Source organism: Lissotriton vulgaris, chromosome 9, assembly GCF_964263255.1.
Source record: "Lissotriton vulgaris chromosome 9, aLisVul1.2, whole genome shotgun sequence".
NCBI lineage: Eukaryota > Metazoa > Chordata > Amphibia > Caudata > Salamandridae > Lissotriton > Lissotriton vulgaris.
Genome location: NC_141697.1, coordinates 774,746,020 through 774,771,789, shown reverse-complemented (window position 1 = coordinate 774,771,789; position 25,770 = coordinate 774,746,020). Strand labels below are relative to the sequence as shown.

The window sequence follows — 25,770 nt, the reverse complement described above, 5'->3', positions numbered from 1 at the left end:
CTCTGCCACAGCATCTGTGGCCTTATGTTCTTCAGGCATCTATTAATTTTGTCCTGATGATGATCCCAATATCGTCGTAAAGGGATCGAAACGTCGTTGACTTATTTGACACAGTGTACACAACTTAATTTGATATTTAAGTGTAACAGTTGTGTTTTCATTTTGCTTGTTTAATTGTTCACATTGCAAACAAGCCGTTCTTGCACTGCCTGAATGTTTGTTTTCGTTACTGTCTGTTTACTGTAATGTGTGGAATGCAGGACTGTGCCCCACTTTATTTGTTTTCTCCAGATCCTGAACTTGATATTCATTATTTCTCAATACCTGGCTGGACAGCAGGAATATAGACTCTAGTCTATATTGATTGCTTGTTTATACTAGATCCTTACGAAGGACCACTGTTCTTACAAATTATCGATACCCAAGGTCCTTGTATACCACATTGGGTCCCCTTGTTTTGTTTAAATACTACACCATTTGGTAGCAAAGAGGTGATTGAAAGATTTGGTTTCAATATTAATTAGCATATTCTTGGTTTACAGACATGCGTAACAAGAATAAGATATTTTGTGCACATTGTTTGGTCAAATTTGGGGTTTATTGACTAGTTCACCATGGATTAATTTGGATGGAGGTCAAGTGGCATGTGACACAAGGGACAATGCATTTTATCTTGGAAGGGAGTATGTATGACTTTAAAAGAAAAAAACTTAGGGTGGTGGAAGCCTATTAATGACCCACTCTAGTCTTGATATGCGTTTGTATATACACTGTAGCTCAAACTGTAATTGCAATGATCAAGGAACAGAAACTGTAAACTGATTTTGACGCATGGGTTTCCATAAAATGTCACACATTGGGTATAACGTGGACATATGTATTATGTCACAGGGTGATAGTATTCATAGTAAGGACATCTATTTGGGCTATGTATAATGGAGGCTTTGTTTTATTCTAGCCCTGATAAAGTCGTGGGCAAGGTGCTCAATCGACGAAACATGTGTTGGCAGTGGGCAGAGGAGCGAGAAAGATTGGACACCAACAAACTTTGACATTTGTGAAATAATTTCATATAATTCTGTGCAATTATGTGTGCTTAAGGAATTTTGCTGCTGTTCATAAAACCTTAGGGTATATTGAGGGTGTGGGGTGAACACCTTCCCTGTGAGCACTGCATTATAGATTTACTCTAACATAGATATTGTGTGAGACGCATACGTAAACACTAGGAAATCCTAATCACCGCCTGTTTGAATTAAAAATATTTCCATGATGAATTGGGGAGCTGAAGGAATGAGGTCACATATTCAAGGCAAAGAATATGGGTTTTGTGACACAAGGGTTGGGTGTTCCCTGTTCACTGTTCAGAAAATTCAAGGTCTTGAGTTAGAGGTTGGGTGAGCTACAACAAAAGGATTCTGGGGTTATGCCCATAATGGATGGTGATTTTAACAACAAGACCAAGTAATTGTGATTCCTAGGAAAGGGATGGCTTACAAGACACAGGATGAGAGCTCTGCAACAGAAGAGTTCAGGGATTTAGGACATTATGGAGGGTCCTGTTTCCAAGACTTGCAATTGGAGACTTGAAACAGTAGGTAAGAGTGCTCTTGTTAGGGTTGCAAGACAGAGGATGAGAGAGTCGTACTTGTAATGTTATTGATAAATGTACCTTATGGAGGTCGATGTTTCAAGGCCTAGAATTAGAAAGCGCAGCACCAGAGTGGAGGGCTTCTGTCCATTATGGAGGGTCATGTTTCCAAGACACAAGATTGAAGAGCAGTATCATCAGGTCTAAGGGCGCCTGACCCTTAAGGAATTCCAGCTGCAAGATAAAGGATCGTGAATCTGCCGCAAGCGGCCCAAGCGTTCTTGCCTCTTAATGGTCAGCACTCCAAGACACAGGATAAGAGAGCTACAAAGTCAGTTGAGGGCTTTTGTCCACTGTGGACAATCATGTTTCCAAGACACTGGATCAGGGAGCCAAGAAACAAGGGCTGAATGATGCTGTCCATGGTTGGATTGGGATTGAAAATCGGCCCAGGCATACTAAAAAAAAGTGACCCACATTTGCATATTGTCTTTACGCAAAACACTGTTTCGGCAAAACTTTATTTTAAAAGGGGGGGGGTAAACAAATGCACGGATTAGTTTACACTGGTGAAACACACCTGAAAACGAATTAGGTCACTTCTGCTCAGGTCTCCTGCCCACGCTCAATATGCATTTATTAATGGGCCAGCCCAGCAAGAGAAAGGGAGTGACACCTCTGCCCGTTGATAAAAGGGAGGTAATGGATGCCCTTCTGCCTCCACAAAGGCCACTCAGGCACCCACTGGGCAGCTGGTGGTATCCAAACAATGAAGGAACCACCCAAATCGGCCCCCAGACTGCTAAAAAAAGGAGCCCACAACTGGAACTGGACACCTGCCCCTTGGGCATTGCCCGAGTGCCCGCATTACCATTCCGACCCTGATCCTGTCTCTTATGCAAGAATGTGCCTCGTTTTTCCGGATTGACGCCAGACACAGCAGGCAGGTCCAGAGTCCCAGTCTTGGAGAAGCCTTAGAAGGTCATTGGGAAGGAGCACCAGAGGCAGAGAGCCGCCCAGCCGGGCACCAGAGACCATGGATGGGCTAGAGCTGCTCTAACAGGAGGAGGCCCTAAGCTTATTATCGGTGGTAGGGAAAATGTCTTCACCAGCACAGAGCGCGTCTCATGCTTCTGTGGGGTCCTCAAAATAGAGGATCGGAGACCTTCAACACTCGGCACCATGGCTGGTTGACCATTCTCCTCGAGGAAAGCAGGGAAAGCAGACATCAACATTAAAAGGCACACCACTGCGTGCTTCTATGCGCTAAGCTACCCATTTCCTGCCACTTTTGTTGACAGGGAAGGTGTGACCTGCCTGGGGATACCGCATCTGGGTATGGGATAGCCTGCATAAGGAAGGTGGCATTCACTTCTTTTCGAACTAAATGGTATGTTTGGTATTGCAAGCATGGAGAGGCATAACACAGGCCCCTACAGCTCCTGTGGCACGGGAGAGTGAGGGGGAACCCTCCAGGTGGTCCCAACACTTCCCCAAAGCCAATCAATATCTGTGAGGTATGGGAGACTCGGGGGGCTTCTCATCACAATCTGCATAAGGCCCCCATCATTTTGGCACTGCAAGTATGTATACTATCGAGCAACAACTACAGTTGGGCTACTGGTAATGATTTTATACAGATGGCTTTATTGCCATGAAGAATGATGCTTACTGGGTAGAAATGTCAACATTAAACATTGCGTTTGTCCTGAATAATATTCTTCAGAGCCCATTGCTTCGTATGGGTTCATATACAGAACTGCTGTACAACCCTTGTTTCTTTCATTGGATCCGTTGCAAGTACATACATTTGTTTTCAACAGATGTGCACTCCTCTGTCTGCTATTGTTTATTTGAAATCTGTTTAGAAATTCTTGAATCTGTAATACATTTTCAATTTCCACTGACATAGCCAATGATACCAGTACAAGGTCTATTTCTCAGAACGCTATACCCGGCAAAAAAGGTACCCTGAATGAAGATAAAGTCCTGTGCCCAAGATCACACGTTGTGGTCAATTGAAAAGCCAAAATGTCATTGAGAAGGAGTCTCTTGGGTATAATAAGAAGGTCGATAACTGATGATTTTATAGCTTGGAGGAAAAATGCTTTTTTTTCAAACATTTGTGCACCACTGTCTAAGAACAGCAGGGGGAGGCAGAGAGCTAGAGAAACGTTTTAAGGCAAGTCCGCGCATCCCTGCAGTGATCTGCATCCCAACCGGGAATAGATGGACCTGCAAGTAGTGCCTGTGCAGTGCTCGCAACACATACAGTTGACGAACAGGACAGCCCAGGAGAAACTTGCAGAATGGTCCATCTGCAGTAGCACCAGTGTATTATAGTCTAAGGCATTTATAATATGGCAGAGGAGATATGTGCCAGGTTGTGACAGAATATTCTGTCTTCACTCTCTAAATAAAGCCCTTAGTTTCACCAAAAAAGATGGAAGCATGTGTTTATTTGTTCATTAATTGTAATGTGCAAGCAATGTCCAGGACCTAGAGTTGAGGCGAAGTAAACAATAAGCCAGTTGAAATGGCAAAACTGTAGTCATGAGGATGCCTGCTTAAGTAACATGGCATAATATTGAAAACAAGCATTCGCAAAGCCAATCGGTCTGGCTTGCATTTTGAGTCCTGAATAAAACTGTAAAAAAAACTGCTGCAGTGAAATTAAATGCAACTAAAACATGATGCTTTCTATACGAACGCTGTGAGCTAAAAAATGCAACATGGGATGATTCAGTACACTTTTGAGACGTAAAATAATTAATTATGCACTGCAATGAGAGCACTTCATGAGAGGTGGAATCTTACATCAAACTGCCAACAGCATGAAGTGAGAAAGACGTAATCCACTAGGCGGAGCCACAGCCCACTCTGTGTATATTTTAAACAAATGGTAAAAATGGTGGGCAGGCAGCTACACTGACAAACCAGAACTACAGATATTTTTTTAGAAAAAACAGGGCAACTGAACGAGATCACTCGCAATTATATGCAGAGAAAAGTTCTTCACGCTGAATATTGCTTTAAACAAAAGGAAAAATAAAAAAACAAACATTTTTAATGCAAACATTTTAAAGTCCAGCATCAGTGGCGGTATCACTGAGGAACAGGGTACAAGTCCTAAAAATAAGAAGCGGGGGCGCTGACGTCACGACAGGAAGTGACGTCACAAAAGGTGGCTTGCACCATCAGACTCATTGCCTCCCCTTGCTCACCCCTTAGATGTGATTGCATCAGAGAAGCCAGCGCGTGAGCAGCTTTCTGAATGAGCTCCGATCTCGCCCCAGAGAGGCCAAAGAGTGAATGTGTGGCTCCATTTGCTCCAGTTATCGAGCTCCCGGTAAAATAAGTGGGGGGATGCCGTCCACCCGCGTGGAAGAACGTGAAAACATGCCCTGACGTGGAGCAGCACTAAACCCGCAGCCGATTGGCCCTCAGGGAGTTGTATGCAGCCTAGCCCACCAGGTGGTAGCCTGACTGAGGTAATGATGAGTCCGCCCTTGCAGCTAATGCCTTCCTTGTCCCCCCTCTTTCACAAGTGACAGCGGCGGGCCCGCACACAGCAGCATCTCCTACCGGAAGGCTGAGGTGACCCAGATCTCTTGAGCATCATTCCACAGGGTCAGCATAAAGCCACGCGAGCCCCCTCGCCGGGTGCAGATCTGTTTATCGGATGGAGCAGTTCTGATGACTCGCAGCAAATGATGCCGGACGAGGTCGGCGGACAGGCCTCGTCCCTGCCACCGGCTCCGGATGACACTCCGCGACGCAGATGGGGTTCGGCCACCGAGGACCAGCTGCCGCCCTGCCTGCTCCCACCCCGCGCTCGTTTCGCATATGAAACCCTAAGGTTAGAACAACGGGTGCACAAGTGTGCGTGTGACCATCTCGACACCCAGTGACAACCCAGGACAATAATGAATGCTCACTTCACAAAACTGCTTATTCAAGTTTTCATCCAGAGTATCTTTCAGATCGGAATTACACGTTTATTATCACGTAGCATTATAATTAGAGGTAATTGAAATAGAGTTATTTGTGTCGCAGAATTTCACAAAAACTAAACAGAATTACAAAATGGCCCAAAATGTGATTTCCTGGTATTTTGTGTTAAAATTTCAAGCAAATGCTTACCTCATGCAAAAACAGACACCCAAGCTCCCAACAGGAGACTGATTTCAGCAGAAAACGTCTCTTGTTGAGGCATTTTCTGCTCAAACCAGTCTCCCATGAGCAAAACAATGATTCTAAGTTGTGCATTCAGGAATGTTGCAAATTACACACATTTTGCATACTGCAAAACATGTGAGAAATCACGATTTTCCATGGACCTCACTATAACTGGCTTTTGAGTTATCCTTCTGAGAAGGGTGAAGGCTGATATGATTTTGACGGAATTTGGGCTAGTGACATTCTACATTTCCTGAATCTTCAGCTCTGTTTTTAAAGTGGAGCCCCCTGGTTTGACATTGTAAAGAAAATCTGTTGTCAATGCAATTTTGTGGGTTGTTTGTTGGGTCTTCCAACTACAGAAGTGCCTTGGGGGTAGCATGGTGGTTTGTTAATGCACGCACACAACTCACTGGTTCATGGCCTAGAACTGACCTGACCTATATGACACTTGAGTCACTCTAGAATAACACTGGTTTGCAATCGTTACTTCATTTGCTATTAAAACTGTTATGCATGCTAATACCCCAAATGGTGCTCTGGTGTTGAAGAGGAGATCTCTGAGTTGAGAACAATTATCCCCCAAAAATACTGAGGCTACCTGAGACCTCAGAGCAGAGAACAATTACATAATGAAAGGTTTCGGCCTCTTTCGGAAACACAAGTAGTCAGCGGTGAACCACAAGTCAAGTGGAAGAACTTCTGGTTTTGTCATGTTCTCCAAAAAGGACCTTTCCCAATCGAGAAAGAGTTAATGAGGAAATTTACAATTGGTCTTTATAAACGAATCTCAAAACCAGGCCTGTGATGCACTGAATACATTTGTGGCACATGACAGATGGAGTTCCATTACCAAGGGCTCAATGATATTTGTTTAGCGACTTAAATGGAAGACAAATTTGCACAGGAAGCCCAGAAAGCCTTCGTAGTTTGTCAAAGGACAGGACTAATCTGGAAAGTCCCAGAAGTCATCTAGCCAAGAAGCCATAATCTGAACAAGTTGGAGTCTATGTGAATAAGTATTTAGGCAACCGAGGCATGAGTTGCCCTAGTGTAGTTGAGCTGATATAACCGTCTGAGCCACTATTTTCCGAAGCTCCAAGGTAAGAAAAATCTGGCTTTTCTAGGGACCAGTCGAACAAAAAACCCTTAGCTGCCAACGTTGGTTGTCAGGATAGACAGATCACCCTATGACATCGGTCACTGATCAGCCTTCCTGATCTCATTCAGAAATATTCTCAATATGTCTGCGTAGTTCATGGTAGCTTAGTGAAAATTGGGCAAAAATGTAATTATTCTCAGGATTTCCATCACAAATTAACATTTGAAGATGGTATTTATGTCGGCAAAACTGCTCAAATGCTCAGTGGTGTCTGGACTGCTCCACCAGGACTTCTGGTGAGGCTGATCTGTTTCTTTAAATGCCCAAACAATAATGTTTGAAGCTTGTCAATGTTAGAAAGTCAGGTACTGGCCAGGTTTATTTGAAGCTATGAACATGATTATTTTAACTTTTTTTTAAATATTTTAATCAAGCGTTTTGTAATTATTTCTTTCTACCTCAGCAGCTGAAAATACCATCTTTTCTGGCCTACTAGCAGAGAATGTGATGACTGTCCAAGAATTAAAATTGTTTGCTTCAGATAAACTCCATTTACTCTTTCCTGTTTTCTTCACAATGCCCCTTTAAGTGGTTTTTGAGGTTAGATAAAGAAACCTGCAGGTCGGTTAGCTGTCTGTTCTTTTGTTTTTCCCACTTGTTTTCCAGGTGATTGGCTCGGAGTTGGGCATGGCTTTGTTCTGTCTGCTGGGTTTCTCTCACACAACGGTCCTGAGGACACTGAATACATGGGCATTCTCTGCATGGTGAACACGAACAAAGTGTTAAAAAACATAAAAGCTGTCCTTTCTGATGCAGAAATTCTATTTTGGTGTGCCTGACTTCAAATTTTGAACACTTCATCAAGAGTGTGCAGTATTAACAGGCAGTGAACAATGCAATTCTCCAGTGGAAGTAAAACAAAATTAATTCACAGCTAAGTACATTTAAAGGATTAAAGTGCAATGTAAAATGAGCATTAGCAAAGCAAAGAGGCCTCGTATGTGAAAGATGTTAGCCATCCTTTTGACTGTGCCATTGCTTGTTGCCAAGACTGTTCAGAATAGGCAACAAGAAAAAAAAGGTTGTTGCAGCTGTAGTGCGATCATGTATTCGCACACATATGTCACCACTTATCTGCAGGTAGGAATTATGCCGTAGCAGCTGACCTTTTTTTTTTAATACTGTATCGCCGGTCCCAGATTGAAGTACATGCACACATGCATCACCATGCTTTTGCACATGTGTGAATGCACTGTATAAGCCATTTTTATGCTCGTTGTGGAGCAATGAAAGGGAAGAAAGTATGCAAAACTCCTTATCAAGAAAGGAGTGGTCCCATAGCAAATTGGAATTGCAGGCCCCCCAAGCAAATTAATTGAAAATAACACAGAACCAATGCTTCGTTTGAGCTGGTGGTTTTTAGAGTTTAATCATCAACACCAGTGCTTTTCATGGGCACCAGTTTAAGATACATTAATTAACAGGGAGATTACGTGGTTAGCGCAGAATCACAGGATGTTGAGCAGACGCCAAGAGTCGAACCTGGTTCCCCAGTGCTGAAGTCTGCAGCTCCGGCTATTATGCCACATCCTTGACTCACCTTTATGGTTAGTAGTTGGTTCTGTTTTAGGCGATGCTAACAGGATAAATGGACTGGTGCAAGCTACCTCCTGACAAGAGACCTGGCACTCCTCTTTTTGCAAATGAACCACTGCACGAAATGAAAATCGAGCGGAAGCGACGGAGGAGCAGGGAGTCAACAAAGGAGCAAGGAGGTGAAAATACACAAAAATAAAGCCACGCAGAGGAAGCAATAGACTCATAGGGGAAGGGGAGAGACATAGAATCACGAGGTAAGGATGTGACAGGAGAAGCAGTACACAGGAAAGAGTGCAAGAAAACACATGGTCTCCCATTGACTGCTAAAAGCAACAACAAAAAGCATTGGCATAGTCAATAGGTCTCGCTTTTGGGACCTTATAAGTATTTAGTTATGCAGCACAATATCCTTGGTGCAACAACATCAACTGTTGCATGGTTAAACACTTATAAGGTCCCAAAGGCGAGACCTATTGGCTATGCCAATGCTTGTTTGATATGAACTTTCGTCGTAAAAGGAATGTAACTTTTGTGTCTTTGCTACATGTTATAAAAACACAGTTAGAATCGAGGAACTCCTCTGACGGCCTCTTGAGACGGAAATTCACCTTTGCCCTGCTATGCAGGTCACCTGCCTTCCTGTTATCATACACACGTCAGCGCATTGAATAATGACACGCTGAATAAGTGCATGAGTAACATTTTGACGCATATTACAGTTCGGATGTGAAGATAAATTTGTTCCTCCTTCGAACTATTACATGTGTCAGTGCTCTGCATTGCAGCGTTAGAGGATGAAAGAGATCTTATGGCCTTTGAAACCTCCAGGAATTTAGAACAGAGTGGCACTTCGGGAAACATTACATCTTGTTCAAAGAATAGTTTTGTTTGTTACGAATCTGCTGAGGAAAGGAATTTCTCAGAAAGATTCGGTCACATGAAAGATAATGTATTAGGCTGTCGGTAGGAGTCCCCGCTTGCTGCATCTCCGGGCTATTAAGCACGAGGTTCACCCAGTTCGTACATGCCACATTTCTTAAAATAAAGCCTTACTTTGACAGCAGAGATCAAGAGTCTGGAAAACAAATACATCCAGAACTGCATACTGCAAAAGCAATAAATCACAGCTAAATAATCACATGCCTAGGTATTTGAATGGCGTTGGTAAAAGAAAACAAGCGCGCACGCCTCGTGCTGAACGTAAAAAAAACACATTTGGCGAGGAGAGGAGGAGGCAGCAGGGGGAGGGGAGAGAAGAGGGGGGCTTACACCTGTTTCCCTTGCGGGAGCGAGCAGAAACAATCTGTTAATTACAAACAGATGGTTTCAAAGCTCACTCCCGCAAGGGAATCGCCAAACATGCAAGCGTTGCCATTCAAAGCAATGTAATGCGTGCACGTTTTTGCCTGAAAAACTGAATCGATTCCTAAAGGTCTCCTCCTAAGTAGTGCATGTGCGCTGCGTAGGCGAGACCTAAAAACGAGTTACCTAAATGTAAGCAGTGGAAGTATGAAGGTCACCCAATATAAAGGATGATGAAAAAAGCTGTGCTTCAGGGGTGGAAGATACAATAGGAGGAAGTAAAGCTACTAACTAAGCAAAGGAAGTTAGCAAATAGTCAAAAATTTATATAGGCATTGTAAAGCCATCAGTAGTCAAGACCTAAAAATGCTTAACATATCTTTGTTTTATAACAATTCTTGATATTTAAATTATCACAATGAAAGAGCATAACATAAGTCACAAGGCTGCATGCCTCTTAACCTCCTCACTTGTGAATTTATATTTCCTTTACACCACAATCCATGAGTATGTATCTCTCTTTCATTTTTGCATCTGCCACAGAGCTACCAGTTCAATACTGTGTCTCAAAATAGTCACATTAGATTACAGGGCTAAGGGTTAGTTAGGGTCAATAGGAGGACACATTGTTTTCGGGGTCTGTGGCTGTAAAGTCGAAACTCACCAGTAATGTGTCCATGTTACACCATCACTCTTCCTTTTTTCATCCTGCAGATCTCCTGTGTTTTCTTGTGCAGGAGACGCGTCACCACTCTCCTGACGAAAATTCAGGATGACTTTGGTATGAAGCTCACCCACTGAGTTCTAGACTCTGTTACGTGATAGGGGACTGCCCAAAGCTGCACTCCCTTAACATAAGTGCCGATCAACTTATGGCCTCACTACAGGTAGTTATTGGTAGCTAATTGCAGCAATATGTTATTTGCATAACTGGCCACCGAGGGAGTTCCAGGTTTGGCACCAGCCAATGAGAAGGCCTTGTCACCAAAGTTGCCTTGGTTACTCTTCAAACTGGGATGAGGTGATAATGCCTGTGTTACTTACCTATAGGATAAGTTCTCTGATTCCTTTTGTCATCCCTGTAATTAAAGCACACACTTCTACCTGGTGCTGTGCTCGGCTGCAATAGTGTAACATTGGTAGTCGCCACAGAGGATCCCTGATCACAGTATTGGTACATAGGGTAGCAAGGAGTGGAAAAAGGTGTCCTGATTACTTTGTTTTCGGTGTGTGCGGTATAGCCAAAGAATCCTGAGGCAATAAGAGGTGTTTGTAATGGGAAGTGCTAGCGTAGTGAGTGAAGCTGATGGACCCACGTGTAGGTCAATCAGCGCTGGTAGAGAGAGGTTGAGGAATGAAGCCAAGCATGGCGTTGCAAACAGGAGGAGAAATTTGTTCAGGTATGTGATTTGGATGCATCTGGCACAGTACCGAAATGACGACATTGAGTTGGTTCCTCAGAGGCTGAATCCCATGCAGGTAGCTATACTGACTGCTTATAGATGCATGGAGCAAGGACAGATAAAATTGGTATCTGCAGAAGTGAAGGATTCTCAAGGCAATAGCTTTATTAAGGCCTGAGTGAATAAGAAAGAGCACCAAGGATTCACCGTGTGGGTCTTTGCAAGATTAATAGAAAGTCCTCACCAAAGGAGGAGATGATGAGGACAAGAGGAAGGAATATGGTGGTGGGAAAGGGCACAGATGTGATGGATGGCTGAAAGGCTGCAATTTCAGGTTTGGCTGATTTAACCATATGGTGCATCTTGTGTGATAGTGTTGAGTCCTTGTGGGAGAGTCAAAATCTTGGACTGACTGGAAAGAATGAGAAAGAGAAGATTTGAGCTCCACCTGCAAAGAAGAGGTGGGAAAACTAAAATGACGGGTTATCACCAGCCACTGTGGGGTTAAGCAGGAACAAGAAGCCCAGAATAAAACTTCTGGGACTGAACTAGTAGCGGGAGGTAGGGAGCAGAGGCGGGAGTAGCACCAGGATACTGTTTATGAACTGTCTGTGAAGTAGGAGGTGAGCCACGAGAAAGTAACATCTAGGATAGAAAGTATGGTAAGGATGCGGGTGTAGCCAACGATGCTGAAGGCAGAGGAGAAGGCAAAATGGTTTAGAATGGAGGATAAATGGCCGAGGATTGAAACTTGAGGTGGAGACAGAGGTTGTCACAGTCTTTCTCTTGTGGGGCCTGCAGAAGCCAGACTGGAGGTACCATCAATAATTGTTTGTGGGAATATGGAAAGTTGGAGTGTTGAAGGTTAGGTGTTTGGTAATCTTGGAGAAGAAAGGGGTAAGACACATTATTTGGTCGGTATGGCTATGTGTATAATGTTTTTAAGACATTTATGGTCTTTATAGGTACCTAATGAACACCCTTTCCAAGCCTGTTGGTACCCAAGGATCTAGTCCTGTTAGTGGTTCTCTGTTGCAATGTTTCTTACCTAGCTCACATGTCTTGCCCAGATACCCGGTGCCGACGCAGTCACAGATGAAGCGGTTCCAGCCTTCTCTGCACTGCCCCCCATTGCGGCAGGGGCTGCTGCTGCACTGCTTGAGAGTTTCACGGGAGCAGAAACTGCTGACCCCAGCCACGTTCTGCACTTCGGCCAGTCTCCGCACATCCCGGCTCTTGCCATCGATAAACAGGTCACGAACGCAGCCCACATAGCCATAGCTGAGAAAGGCGGTCCACACCTCTGGAGGTAGGATCAACTCGGCCCGGTTCTCGGGCAGGCCTCCCAGGTACATCTCACTGTCAAGGTCCAAGATTTCACTCTCCCCGCTTGCTTGGAAGGGGGTGCTGCGGCTGTTCACCGAGATTGAACCTATGAGGGAAGAGGGAGAGATAGACATTATTGTAACACTTTACCAGAAAAGAAAACACTATAGACAGGGCCACTGGAATTATATGGCATGAGAGGGACAAATTATGAAGCAGGGTTGACTAAATTATGCAGCAAGAAAAGTCAAATTATATGGCATAATGCGGCACATTTTGAAATAGCATTACTTCATTATTTCTTCATTTTGAAACTTGGTAACACTGTCTGGCATTGCTTGCACCTCATTAGTACCAGTTTAACACCCAAATATAGCAATAAGTAACAGAAAGGTGACCAGTCCAGCTTTGCAAAGGGCCTTTCACAGATCAGCAACACGTGTCACTGCAATTTTAACTTTTGAACCCTTTGAGATAGAAACACAATTTATTTTGATAAAATGTGCAGCTTATGTGGCTCATGATGGATTAAGTAGCAAATGTGGCAAATCTATATTCATGTAAAAATCACCTCAGCCACACAATCGCATAATTCCAGTGGCCCTGACTAAAGAGAAGCAACAAAATAGCAAGTGACAAGTTCAAAAGTGAATAGAAGAAAGGTGTAACAAGAAGAAGACAGACTAAGAGAGAAGATGAAAAGTAGAAAAAGAACATAATGCTACAACAGGTACTTAATTTGCGCTAACGGTGGCAGGGGGTGGGCACCGAAGCTCATTTCTGGGTATCAGGACATATTTGTCATCATCAAACCTTGACTGAGAGCAAGAGAGAGAAAGAGAGAGAGAAGGGAGAAAGAAGAGTGAAGAAAAAGATACAAAACATAAAACAGTGATTTAATTGTTTCATTGTGAAAAATAAAACAATGAAACAATGAAATCAGGGATGAAAACAGGAATAAAAAGAACCTTCGAGAGAGAGATGCTACAGAAAGTGTGGGCAGAAGGGGAAAAGAGGCATGAGGTGGAATCGCGAAAAGGTGTCCTTCACGTTCACCAGTCGCAAGGCCGGCAGCAGACTCCTAATAAATACTTTGGGCCCCTGCACTTATTTATTTATTTTAGTACTCGAGCACTGGCGACAACGCCTTACAATTAAAACATTCAGTGACACCAGATTTGTGTATTCGAAGAAGGAAGGAAGGTGCTATCTTACAAATGTGATGTGTTACTGACAGCACGTTTAGTCCTAAATTGGAACAGGTGCTAAATAATTGCCTTTATTTGAGACTGTTAAGGCCTTCAGTACGGCACAGTATCTGTTTATCTTTTGGAGATGAGTTGCCAAGGTGTCGCTGCAATTGCCGGTAATGCTTTCCTGCAATAAACGGCGGTAACAAACGCATAACTTACAGAGGAAGGCTACATTTAGAAACATGGAATGAATAAACACCAAGCTGAAGCGCTGGGTAAAAAAGGGGTAACGCGCCAGGTAACTGGGTTTCTGATCGAGTTAGGCAGCAACGTGACTGTCAATCAGATGACCATTCCTGAATGTCCCGGCATGCATAAGCAAAAGCCCCTGCTTGGTGGACACAATTTTGATCAAGGGGTCGTGTGAAGGTCGACATTCACTTGATGACGACCAGCCTCTGACACTGTATTTACTCTTCTCTCTGCACAAGCTATTCATGTGCCAGCTGCACCCATGAGGGGCTGGTGAGTAAGTACTATTGGTGCAGCAGGTGCAGTGCACCGGGCCCATTGAACCTTGCTAATTGCTTACTTTACTACCCCACCAACACTCATTTCATTTCATGAAGCTTTATTCGGTGCATTCAAAAGTAATGACCATAAAAGCAAGCAAGCAAAATGTTAACAGTAGAGAAGCACATAAGTTAAAAAACACATAAGGAATTCAAAAAAATCATACTCTTTCTGAGTTGCATAGACTTACATAAAAACGTTGCAATAAAAAAACATTTGTCCGGCGAGTTCAATTCATAGATCATATTCATGGCATCCTCCACATTAAAAATAGCATATTTTTGGAAAAGTGGTTTTAAATAGACAATCCTCAAATTCATGAATAATGTGCAAATTAGCAAAAAGTGCAGGGTACTCTGCTTCGAGTGGCCATCACATGGGCATGGTCCAGCCGGCTGTCTCTTTAATTGTGGAAAAGCCACCAACCCATGGGCTATCCCCAGCCTAAGCCTCGTCAGAACAAACCTGTGGGCCATTTTCCTTGCTTGTACTAGGGCCCATGGCATCCTTGCTATGCTACGGATGAAGTGCCCGCCTCTAAACTCATTTCTCAGATTATTGTTATATGTTTACTCCTTCTGCCTGAAATTGTGTAATTGTTTTGAGCAAAATTTTGTCAAAAAAGTAAAAGGAATGCTTATATCCGAAGGGACACCGCGTAAAAAAGTCAGGTGGGATACTAGTAATTAATTTGTTAAAAAAAAAATACGTGCTGGAGCTCAAAGATTTGCTCAGAAGCCCGTGGTTGACGCTATATGAGGATGTGGGCACTAAATAGTGAGGGTGATTAGAGGTTACTCCACCTCATACATCTTTAATTCACCACCAGACAATCCCTGCCTCTTTATCCCACTTTTGCGGGTTCTTTTCCATCCCGATTTTCTCATTTTGTCACTGTTTTTCCATCTTTCACTTCTCCCGTCTTTCCCCGTTTTGTGCTTTTCTCTCTCTTGCTCTGCCCCAAAGTCCGCTGCAGAAAAAGAGGCCTGTCTCCAAAAATGCGTGCTGGTGGGTCCCACCTGTAACCAGTTGGTTTAAATAAGCACTGCCCACTCGACACTGGTATGAATTGAAAATGTCTTTCAAGTAAAGATATTTTCTGCCCAACCCAGCCTTCTGTGGCCAAAAATGGCGTTATATCACATAATGCGAAATCTCAGGAAATATGTCAATAAAATTGCCTCGGTATAATTTTTCACTCCTCTCTGTTTACCGCCCACCTACACTGCTAGTTTAAAAGTGTGACTATATTTACTCTCTGATTGTGCTTGACCAGTTGGAAATTTGATCTGGCACATTTTTCGTTTTTAAAGACGAAATAGGACATCACTAACATCCCCTCCCCAGCTCCTGCTTTGGAGAAATGTGTTTGATGCGCAGAGATTAAAGACAAGGAGTAAAATTACAGGGCATTTTCCTGGTTTCACTGACCACAATGTCCTGGGCATCTCCCAATCTGCATTTTATGTACCTGTAGGTTTTATTTCAACAAACATTCATTGCTACAGGTGAAGGATGCTATTGGGGTGTATGGCCTCTGTATGTTCTATGGCAGCATGCAGATATACCACTGCAAAGGAACACCCACCTTTTCGTCCATCTCGCTGGAAGTCCACGTGGCACCACTCTCCATCGTTCACCTTCTTGTTGGTGGCCTTCATCTTGATGCCGCCGGAGCCCATATCCAGGAGGAGGTAGAGAAAGCCATCAAGCAGCTCCACCGCGAAGTAGTCCGCCTTTTGCTGCCGCTCAGCCCGGCCTTCCCGCGATGGGTGCAGTTTGCCGTGGCTGAACAGAAGCAGGCCGTTGGGCTCGGTGGTGCGGAAGTCGAAGGAGATGGACCCTGTTTTCTTGGTGTTCCACTTGGGTAGGGAGATGTAGGCCTCTGGTGCCTCAAAGGTGACCGGGTCCAGGGCTGCCACGTTTTCACAGCGGAAGAGCAAGTCGCCGTTAATCTTCATCTTGGGGTCCCCCTCTTTGGCCAGGCGCGACAGCTCCAGCTTGAAGTCATTGTTCTTGTAGATGACCTGGGTGTGTGGGGAGCAATGGACAGAGACAAGAGTGAGGAGGAGGCGGAGTTCAAGAGACAGAGTGTATGGGGTTGTGTTTTCGCAGCATTAAGAAAGGGAAGCGGAAAGGAAGCTAGGTCTGATTTGTACTTCTTCGGAACGTCTTTTATGCACTATTGCTCCCTTCCTTGTCTCCTAACAGCTCAATACTTTTTTCTGTTGTAATTCCACCTAATCCTCCCCCTACACCCCGACTAGCATCCCTTCTCACCCTTTCCTCCTTTATGTTTCCCACTCCTTCTCACCTCTTACACCTGCTCCTATGATTTTCTCTAGCAACCTCCCTCTCACTCTCTGTTCCGTGTTTCCTTGCTCCTCCCTAAAGTTACTTTTTATATGTTCCTATTTCCTGAGTTTAAGGTCTCATATCAGTCTTGTTCTTATATTTTACAGTGCTATCTTTTTCTTATCTTTCTTCTCTCTCATTCCATCCTCCTTTTATCTTGCTTTCCTCTCCCTCTTTTCAGCTTTTCCAGTTTTATGTCACTAAATGATGCAGAAAGGTGTTTTACCATTCTATAAAAAAATTAAACAGAGACCTGCACATATATGGACTCCACAATATTACCTACCAAGGAAGTAGATATGAAGTTAAGAACAGTGTGGAGCATATTTATTAAAGAGTTGTGTCGCCCTTGTGCCATGCAACAGGGCACAAGAGCAATGCAACTCTTAAGTTAGATTTATCAATCCACGCAAAGCCACCTTGTGTGGCATAAATCTAGAGCAACGCAGCACAAATCGTTGCGTTACTCTGCATCGGTGGGGTGCTACATGGTTGGGGCATGGGTCCACGCATTCACCCTTGGATTTTGGCGTATTCCCAGATGTACCATTACTGGTAGCCCTGAGAATGCATCGAAATGCTGCGCCTCCCCAGTTGAGGCATAATGAGGAGAAATATCATTATTTCTCCTTGTTACTTCCTCTTTCTATGTGTACTGTATTCTGCATTATTTGCCTAACCCCTTGGGATTCTCACAGTGTTCTATTTCGTGGATGCCACAACTTCAGTGTCTTAGTAATCTTTCAAGCACCTCGCACGTCAGTAAACTTAAATAAGTATTTTTTCTATTTTTCCCTCCTCTTTCTACACACTAGTCTTTTTATAATCTTTTCTTCTGATAATGTACATGGACCCTATGTCATTGTGTTTACCATTCTGCAGATTTCCTATTTGTTAACCTCCCTTCCTTTGCGTATCCCTGCTCTACATTTCTTTTCTCATACCGCGCTTATTTTTTAGAACATCTAACCCTTCAATTGCTTCTGTCGTGTTTTAACCCACTCTTCATCTCATCACCTTTACCCACTCCCATTCATCACTCTTCCAATGGCCTTCTATTTTCCATTGTATTTCTGTACTCCATCTCTTCCCTGTCCATTCTCAGATACTTCCTTTCTTTCTACCTCATTTCTCTTTGCCTTCTCCCTCACGCTTTTCTGTCCCTGATTTGTTGCCTGCAATTCTACCTCTTCCTTCCTATCACCCAAGTTTGTCCATCCGCTCTCCACGCTCTTTTCTCGTCCTTTTGATTTCTGCTATTTCTTTCTTGTACCCACTTCTCACCTATCACCTGGTTCTATCCCTTCCTCTATCTGACCTATATCACCTATTGACCTTTCCATCCACCCTAATTTATACTTAACCTTTCTTTTCTTTTCCGCTATGCCTTCCCTATATCTGTTATTACTGTCTTTTTTGTCTAACCTCTATGGAATGCCCTTTGCACCCACCATGCATCATTACTAGCCTTTGAATTCTTACATTTTCTATTCTTGGTTTTAAACTCCACCTCAGCTCTTCCTCGCCATGAAGAGGCACCTATATATATATATATATATATATATATATATATACATTTATAAATATATAATTTTTTTGGGTGGGGAGGTACCCCCCTTAAAATCCAACACAAATCTCTAATGTAGCCTATAACTAGCCGTAATCGTGCAGTGGCTGGCACTCTGCAAGGAAAGACAGCTAGGGGGTGGGGACCAGTATTGAGGTAATCTCAGCAGTTCCTTCAGCGGCTCAGCTGCCATGATGCAAGGAAAGATGCTTTGTCAAAAGCTTACAAGGGAGAGAAACAAAGCCGCACACCGCCGAAGGTTGTAAGGCACCGATGAGTTAGGCTTTGCTGGGTTCAGTAGACAACAGTGTCCAAAAGTGACATAGAAAGATGAGAGGGGTTCCCGAAAACGCATATGTTTTTCTGTCTTTAGCTAACGCCGCGGCCTGGGCGCTAGACGGATGAACGGCCGGGGGCGACGGAATGGCACTTTTCTCCAGGAGGAGAAAAAAAGTCAGTCAAAAAGATCAATTTTTAATTTGGCTGTCAGGATGTTAAAGCAGGCATGTCAGGTGCCTCGACACAACATTCATTAGATGAACGTCGGGAGACAAACACAGGGGGGAGAGGAAGAGCACAAGGTCACGGAGGGAAAGGGATTCAGTGGCAGCGGGGAAGGGACTGACTGCATCATACTCCATGCCTCAGAGACAGACAGGAGAAAATATGAAGCTCAAGGGCATGTGGGTGAATCCTGGAACTAGGGCGGTGGAATGGTGGCCCTGTGCAGAGCCTGGAAATAAAATAGCAGGGGGTGCTGAAGGTCAGAGATTGTGGAGAATCTGCAGAGCTGTGTGCGGCACCCAGTACTGCAATAGTGGGTGAAGCTGCAGGTCAAGAAGGAGGGGTAATGCCAGAATCGTGGCTGGGCTCCAGTACTGAAATAGATGAGGGCAACGCGGCGGGCACAAATTAAGGTGCCCAAGCGGATCTGGCCGTGTGTGGAGGGGAGTAGGTTCAGCACTAAAGTATGTCAGCTCAGGGCTTTAAGTGGGCCGGGTCTCACCGGTGCTGAGCACCGGCAGTTTTTTAAAGGAGGCCCTGAAATGGGCCTCTATCAGGCTCTGTTTTGTGCCCTGCTGGACTGCAGTGACAACAGGCACATGGATGTGCGCGTGCTCACACTGCTCACTTCTCACAAGTGGAGAAGTTACAGCATGAGGTCTTGCCAGGTGAGCGATGTAGGGGAAGGGAAATCCTTTTATCTGGATTTCCCTTCTCTTTTTGAAACTCAGGAGCAGCAACATTGTCGTGGTGTGATCAGAGATTTAAACGGAAGCTTTTTAAATATTGTATACAAGCCATTGTTGCTGCTTATTTATCTTATGCACTTACCAACCATTGACAAAGCCAATAGTCCTGACTTGTTGTAGGGATGATGTTACTTATTGTATCATATATCTGGATGCAATGTCAAAAACAGCAAAATACATGTCACTGTGATAAGCTCAGATTTTTACTTTATGTGTTTTAAGCCACACCCTTAATTACATTGGCCACGCCCCTTTGAGAGACCCCCCAGTTTTTTCATTCCACTTAAAGCCCTGTGTCAACTACTTGGGAACCGAACTGAGGTACATTGATATGGCTGTGCTGGTCCCGGCTTAGGAAATGCAAACTATGCTAGATGTCATGCCTGGGAACCTTTGAAAGAGTAACATTTGAATTTAGATATTAAAATATTATAGGTTCCTACAGGGCATAACTCAGCTGCATAGCAGTAGTGTATGGAAAAAGAGGAGTGATGGTCAGCAGTGAGCGCATTGAGAGGTATGAGTGGATCTCATTACTAGATTAGGAGGAGTATGGCAGTCAGAACTGAGGCGCATAGGCAAAGCTGCCTGGCGCAGAGCACACTTCCTGCCCGTCTCAGACTTGCCCACCAGTACCAGGTGACAGGGATACTCACATCCTTCAGACAGCCCATGAAGTTGTTGCTGACCGGAGAGCCGGGTAGGTCGGCTGTGTTCGGGCTTCCTCCGATGTAGAAGAAGTCATCAGACCCCAGCATGGTGTAGTCTTCCTGAGTATAGCCGGTGGAAGTCAGGATCCCGTCAACAGAGATTGTCACCTGTGGAACAGTCACACAAAATAGGGGAAGGGAATGGGGTAGTGGGGAGGGGAGAAAGAGACACTGGTTATCCTGGTGGCACAGGTCGGTTGGCAGGACTCAGGAGTGACGCACCAAACCCATTTTTATGTCTGCTTGTTGCCGATATTCCAGCTGAATGACGAGCGGTTGGTAGCCCAATGCTGGGTAGGTTGTTTTGGTGAGTTTTTCTACATTTCCGGAGCACAAGATTTGATGGGTTGTTGGAACCAGAACAGCCAGCTTCCGGCATGTGGACCCATTGTTGCACAGCCGTTACCACTGCATCCGGGGATTCGTAGTTCCTCAGAACTAGAGCTCTCAGAATGCAACAGTCAGGCAGAAGAGCCACTGAAAAATCATCATCATGTATTGGGCCCACAGCGTTTCCCAACAGAAAGAAGGAAAATGGTGGATGATGCAAGAGAAGAAGAAAGAATAGAAGGTAAGGTTGGGTTGTTGGGAGAATAACGTGTCCTACAAGAGATATGTGAGTGAGTTAGCTACATTCAAGGACTGTGGTTGGATAAGGTTCAATCAGAAATACCTTGGTGGGGTATTGGCTAAGAGATGTTGTTCATAGATGATGGATTTTATTCGAGAATGTGGATGACACAATTAAAATCCATCAGCTCCTGCTCTGGGGTGGGTAACCCATGATTAATTTCAAATGCTCTACAACTTCCAAACTTAATGCTTGTAAATATCTAAGGATGTGTCATCCATCTCGGTCGTGAATGTGGCATGTCACAAACTGACGTGGCCACATGCAAAATATGTCCAGGGTCTGTGAAGCTCCCTCCACCCATAGTAACAATGCTCAATGCCACCTGGAACATCTTAAACCAGCCCTGGGTTTTAATGACTGAGTAGGTCTGGCATGTTGCGAGTGTCTGGCACCCTCAGTCTTGATACCAGTGAGGCCCTGACCTGCTGCCAGTGTTTAGGCCCTGATCGGGGGCTGTCAATTGAGGTGTTCTGAAGGGGTTTTGCCCACATGACCTGCCCTGGTCCCAATGCACTGCAAGGGTAGGCCGGGAGTGCTACGACCCGGGACCTACATTAAGAGAGGAGTTTCTCTTTTCACAGATGAATGTAAAGTGTAAGAATCTTTTTCCTCTCTCTCAATCAGGACCTATCAGAAAGAGCATCCTCTTGAGAAACTGAAGAAAGTGAAAATGTGTTCCTTTCCTGGGACCTAAGTGTGTGTGTGTGTTTGTCTTCCTCTGAAGTTCATAGTGAGGAGGGGTAATCTCCTCATTGAGGGATCTGACGTGCTAGAGACATTGTCTCATTGTCTCCTCAGGGGATCTGGAGTGCAAAAGGCTGTTTCTTCTCTGAGGAATCTGGAGTGTAATGTTCAAAGTTGCCCACGAGTGATCTCTAGTGCAAAAGGTCCTCTCTCCTCTGAGGGACCTGGAGGATGAAACACTCGTTGCTTGTAAGGGTCTGGAGTGTGAAAGGCAATCTCTGCTCCGAAGGACCTTTATTGTGGGACACCGTTTATCCAGAGAGATCTGGAGTGTCCGAGGCAGGCTCTGCTGAGGGATCTGGAGTGGCAGAGGCGGGCTCTGCTGAGGGATCTGGAGTGGCAGAGGCGGGCTCTGCTGAGGGATCTGGAGTGGCAGAGGCAGGCTCTGCTGAGGGATCTGGAGTGGCAGAGGCAGGCTCTGCTGAGGGATCTGGAGTGGCAGAGGCGGGCTCTGTTGAGGGATCTGGAGTGTCCGAGGCAGGCTCTGCTGAGGGATCTGGAGTGGCAGAGGCGGGCTCTGCTGAGGGATCTGGAGTGGCAGAGGCGGGCTGCTGAGGGATCTGGAGTGGCAGAGGCAGGCTCTGCTGAGGGATCTGGAGAGGCAGAGGCAGGCTCTGCTGAGGGATCTGGAGTGGCAGAGGCGGGCTCTGTTGAGGGATCTGGAGTGTCCGAGGCAGGCTCTGCTGAGGGATCTGGAGTGTCCGAGGCGGGCTCTGTTGAGGGATCTGGAGTGTCCGAGGCAGGCTCTGCTGAGGGATCTGGAGTGGCAGAGGCAGACTCTGCAGAGGGATCTGGAGTGGCAGAGGCGGGCTCTGTTGAGGGATCTGGAGTGGAGGCGGGCTCTGCGCTGAGGGATCTGAAGTGTCCGAGGCAGACTCTGTTGAGGGATCTGGAGTGGAAGAGGCGGGCTCTGCTGAGGGATCTGGAGTGGCAGAGGCGGGCTCTGCTGAGGGATCTGAAGTGTCCGAGGCAGACTCTGCTGAGGCATGTGGAGTGTCTGAGGCAGGCTCTGCTGAGGGATCTGGAGTGGCAAAGGTGGGCTCTGCGCTGAGGGATCCGGAGTGGCAGAGGTGGGCTCTGCGCTGAGGGATCCGGAGTGGCAGAGACGGGCTCTGCTGAGGGATCTGGAGTGGCAGAGGCAGGCTCTGCTGAGGGATCTGGAGAGGCAGAGGCAGGCTCTGCTGAGGGATCTGGAGTGGCAGAGGCGGGCTCTGTTGAGGGATCTGGAGTGTCCGAGGCAGGCTCTGCTGAGGGATCTGGAGTGTCCGAGGCGGGCTCTGTTGAGGGATCTGGAGTGTCCGAGGCAGGCTCTGCTGAGGGATCTGGAGTGGCAGAGGCAGACTCTGCAGAGGGATCTGGAGTGGCAGAGGCGGGCTCTGTTGAGGGATCTGGAGTGGAGGCGGGCTCTGCGCTGAGGGATCTGAAGTGTCCGAGGCAGACTCTGTTGAGGGATCTAGAGTGGAAGAGGCGGGCTCTGCTGAGGGATCTGGAGTGGCAGAGGCGGGCTCTGCTGAGGGATCTGAAGTGTCCGAGGCAGACTCTGCTGAGGCATGTGGAGTGTCTGAGGCAGGCTCTGCTGAGGGATCTGGAGTGGCAGAGGCGGGCTCTGCGCTGAGGGATCTGGAGTGGCAAAGGTGGGCTCTGCGCTGAGGGATCCGGAGTGGCAGAGACGGGCTCTGCTCTGAGGGATCTGGAGTGGAAGAGACAGGCCCTGCTCTGAGGGATCTGGAGTAGCAGAGGTGGGCTCTGCTGAGGGATCCGGAGTGGAAGAGACAGGCCCTGCTCTGAGGGATCTGGAGTAGCAGAGGTGGGCTCTGCTGAGGGATCCGGAGTGGCAGAGGCAGGCCAGCTTCATAAGCATAGAAAACCACTTTGGAACCTGAGGATACAAAGTGGAGCACAATGTGAAAGCAGAGCAATTCTACAAATCAGGGTAGCTTTTTGTAGCGGTCATGAGGCAGGTCACTCCTATTCAATTTTAGCAGAAACATGCAACCACATGGCATGGTATTCTGCCTATAAAGCTAACTTATCAATGATGGAAAACGTTCTCAACCCTAAAAGCATCCAATAAATTAACAAATGTTGTTAGCATGTTTTACTTTATTTAAATATTTTAATGTGCATATAAAATTGATATAAGTAGCTATATGTGTTTTCATTTGCTGACCTCGTTTTACTACTTGTTCATAACGTGGATGGGCTAATGTTTCACCCTCTCTGCAGCTAGAATGCAAATTAGCTCCTTATGAGATATACAGCTATTCTGATAGTGGGTCTAAATTAGATTCCCAAAGTCATACACAAAAATAAAAACCCACAATTGGACTGTTAAACAATCCATTGGCAAGATGATTTATCCTAGTAATTTGGTTTAGACTTCATTTTCTCATTATTTCTCATTGTAGCCTTCAGTTTATGTCCAGTGGGCCTGTTTGACAATATGCGCTCTCTAGGAAGAATTGAAAGATTGGGACTTATCTCTAACCTCTGTGAATGTGTCGCAGGAGTAGATATTGCCTCCTTCTGAAGTAAGTGTGAGTGGGATCTCCTACTCTCTGATCAGGTGCCGCACTACATTCATCCTCAGTTACAGAGGTGGATCTGGTCTGGCAGAGCAGCATAACAGGGCCATAAGGTTCAGGGGTCTGAAGCAGTACAACAGATGACCTCTCTGAGGGCGGTGCCGCGGGATAGGATACAGCCGCTCTACAAAGGGAATCAATGAGATAGAGGAGATCACTTTTAAACCAACATTGAATCTCCATGTCTTTAAGATGTGAAAGCTAACCTTTTTCTCCCTCAGTTTGTGGGAGGATGTAAAATAATGTACTTGTGAAGGAAGCTGCTGTTTTGGTAGGATATATTTTACTCCTTTTAGTGGTCTATAGTGAGCTCGAATGCTAGTGTAAGATGTGAGGATATGGCTCTCCTGCTGCCAGTGGTCGTACGGTGTGCACATTTCTTTGCACTGAAGGGTGTGAGCTAAAAGCAGACACGTTTTACTTCCAGTAAAGGGAGACTGTCTGAGACAAGGGGGTCTAATTAGAGGGCGTGGCATAAAATAGATAAAAGACTGATTTCTTTGATAAGATGCCCTGTGCAAACTGGGGCTTTCTTTCATCGGGTGGACAAGAGAGGGTTCTTCTTCTTTCATATAAGGATAGCTGGAAATGAGAGTAGGCAATTCCATTACAGAGAAAGGAATCTAAGGGAAACTATCTCTAATACCTCAGCAGGGGTAAAATGACAGAGAGGCTCTGCCCTATCTCTAAAGGCTTCTAAAGATTTAAATTGGACCTCTGCTTACCTCAGAGATGAAGGACTCTGGTCCTGATGTACTAATATACTGGTCACAGAAAGCAGTCGTAAATTGTGTACAGACTTTTTTTGCATTCCGCAGTTTACCTGCGAACCAACTATGAAAGAATGGACCTATTCACAAGACTCTCTTTGATTTAATATCTTAAAAAACATGGTGGCCTGCATGGGACAGCAGACCAGCCTCCCTGTGGAATTATTTTACTTTTTTTATGTCAATCTGAGTTTTCTTAAGGAAATTGGGTTGCTTTAAAAAAAATCCATTTAGAAAAAAATCGTCATTCAGACACGTCAGTAGCCTACTAAACTACTGAGCAGACATTGGTCAAAAGAACCACTGCTTACTCTCTGAAGTTGCCACCTTGATTCCTAAGTGGGAGGGGCTCTAAAGGGAACTGGTTCCCTTTTGCAAATCAGTTGCACCTCAAATGGGAGTTGGTATCTGGTTGCAAACCCTTGATACATAGGATACCGATTGGCAGTTTGAAAGGGATGCCCCAAACTCGCCCCTTCCAAACTGCAAAGCAGTAATAATTTCTAAACCTATGTAGCACGTTGATAAACAAAATCATAATCACTCAATGGGTTTAGTAAGTTGTGAAATCTTTGATTTAGCGGATCAGACTGATTGTGACATATGCAAACCTTTGTACATCTGGTTCTCCATTTTTACGTACAAAAATGCCGGCTGCGGTACAGGATTATCCCATTTCTAACAAGGAAAGTTCTAGGACACTGTGTCTACTACCTCGAGAGAGAGGTGAAGAGCCAGAAAGAACTTATTCATTCTATCCATAAATAGTGCATTTGATAGAGAATGGTTTTCTTCTATCCAGGTCCAGCACATCTGTAAGGCGTGATAAGACAACTGCCTTAAGACGGCAACAGGAGGGGCAAGCAATGATAGGATGAGGATCG

General features: G+C 45.1%; 1 protein-coding gene across 1 annotated transcript in view; it reads right to left on the bottom strand.

Moving 5' to 3' along the window:
* The window catches only part of LOC147692232 (neurexin-2-like), a 1,848,214-nt gene that overhangs the window by 596,772 nt on the left and 1,225,672 nt on the right, over positions 1–25,770 (bottom strand). The window contains exons 8-10 of the mRNA XM_086939513.1: positions 20,100–20,261; positions 15,857–16,295; positions 12,225–12,608 (exon numbers count right to left, since the gene is read on the bottom strand). Coding sequence (XP_086795639.1) covers positions 12,225–12,608; positions 15,857–16,295; positions 20,100–20,261 — 985 coding nt within the window. The remainder of the gene's footprint in view (positions 1–12,224; positions 12,609–15,856; positions 16,296–20,099; positions 20,262–25,770) is intronic.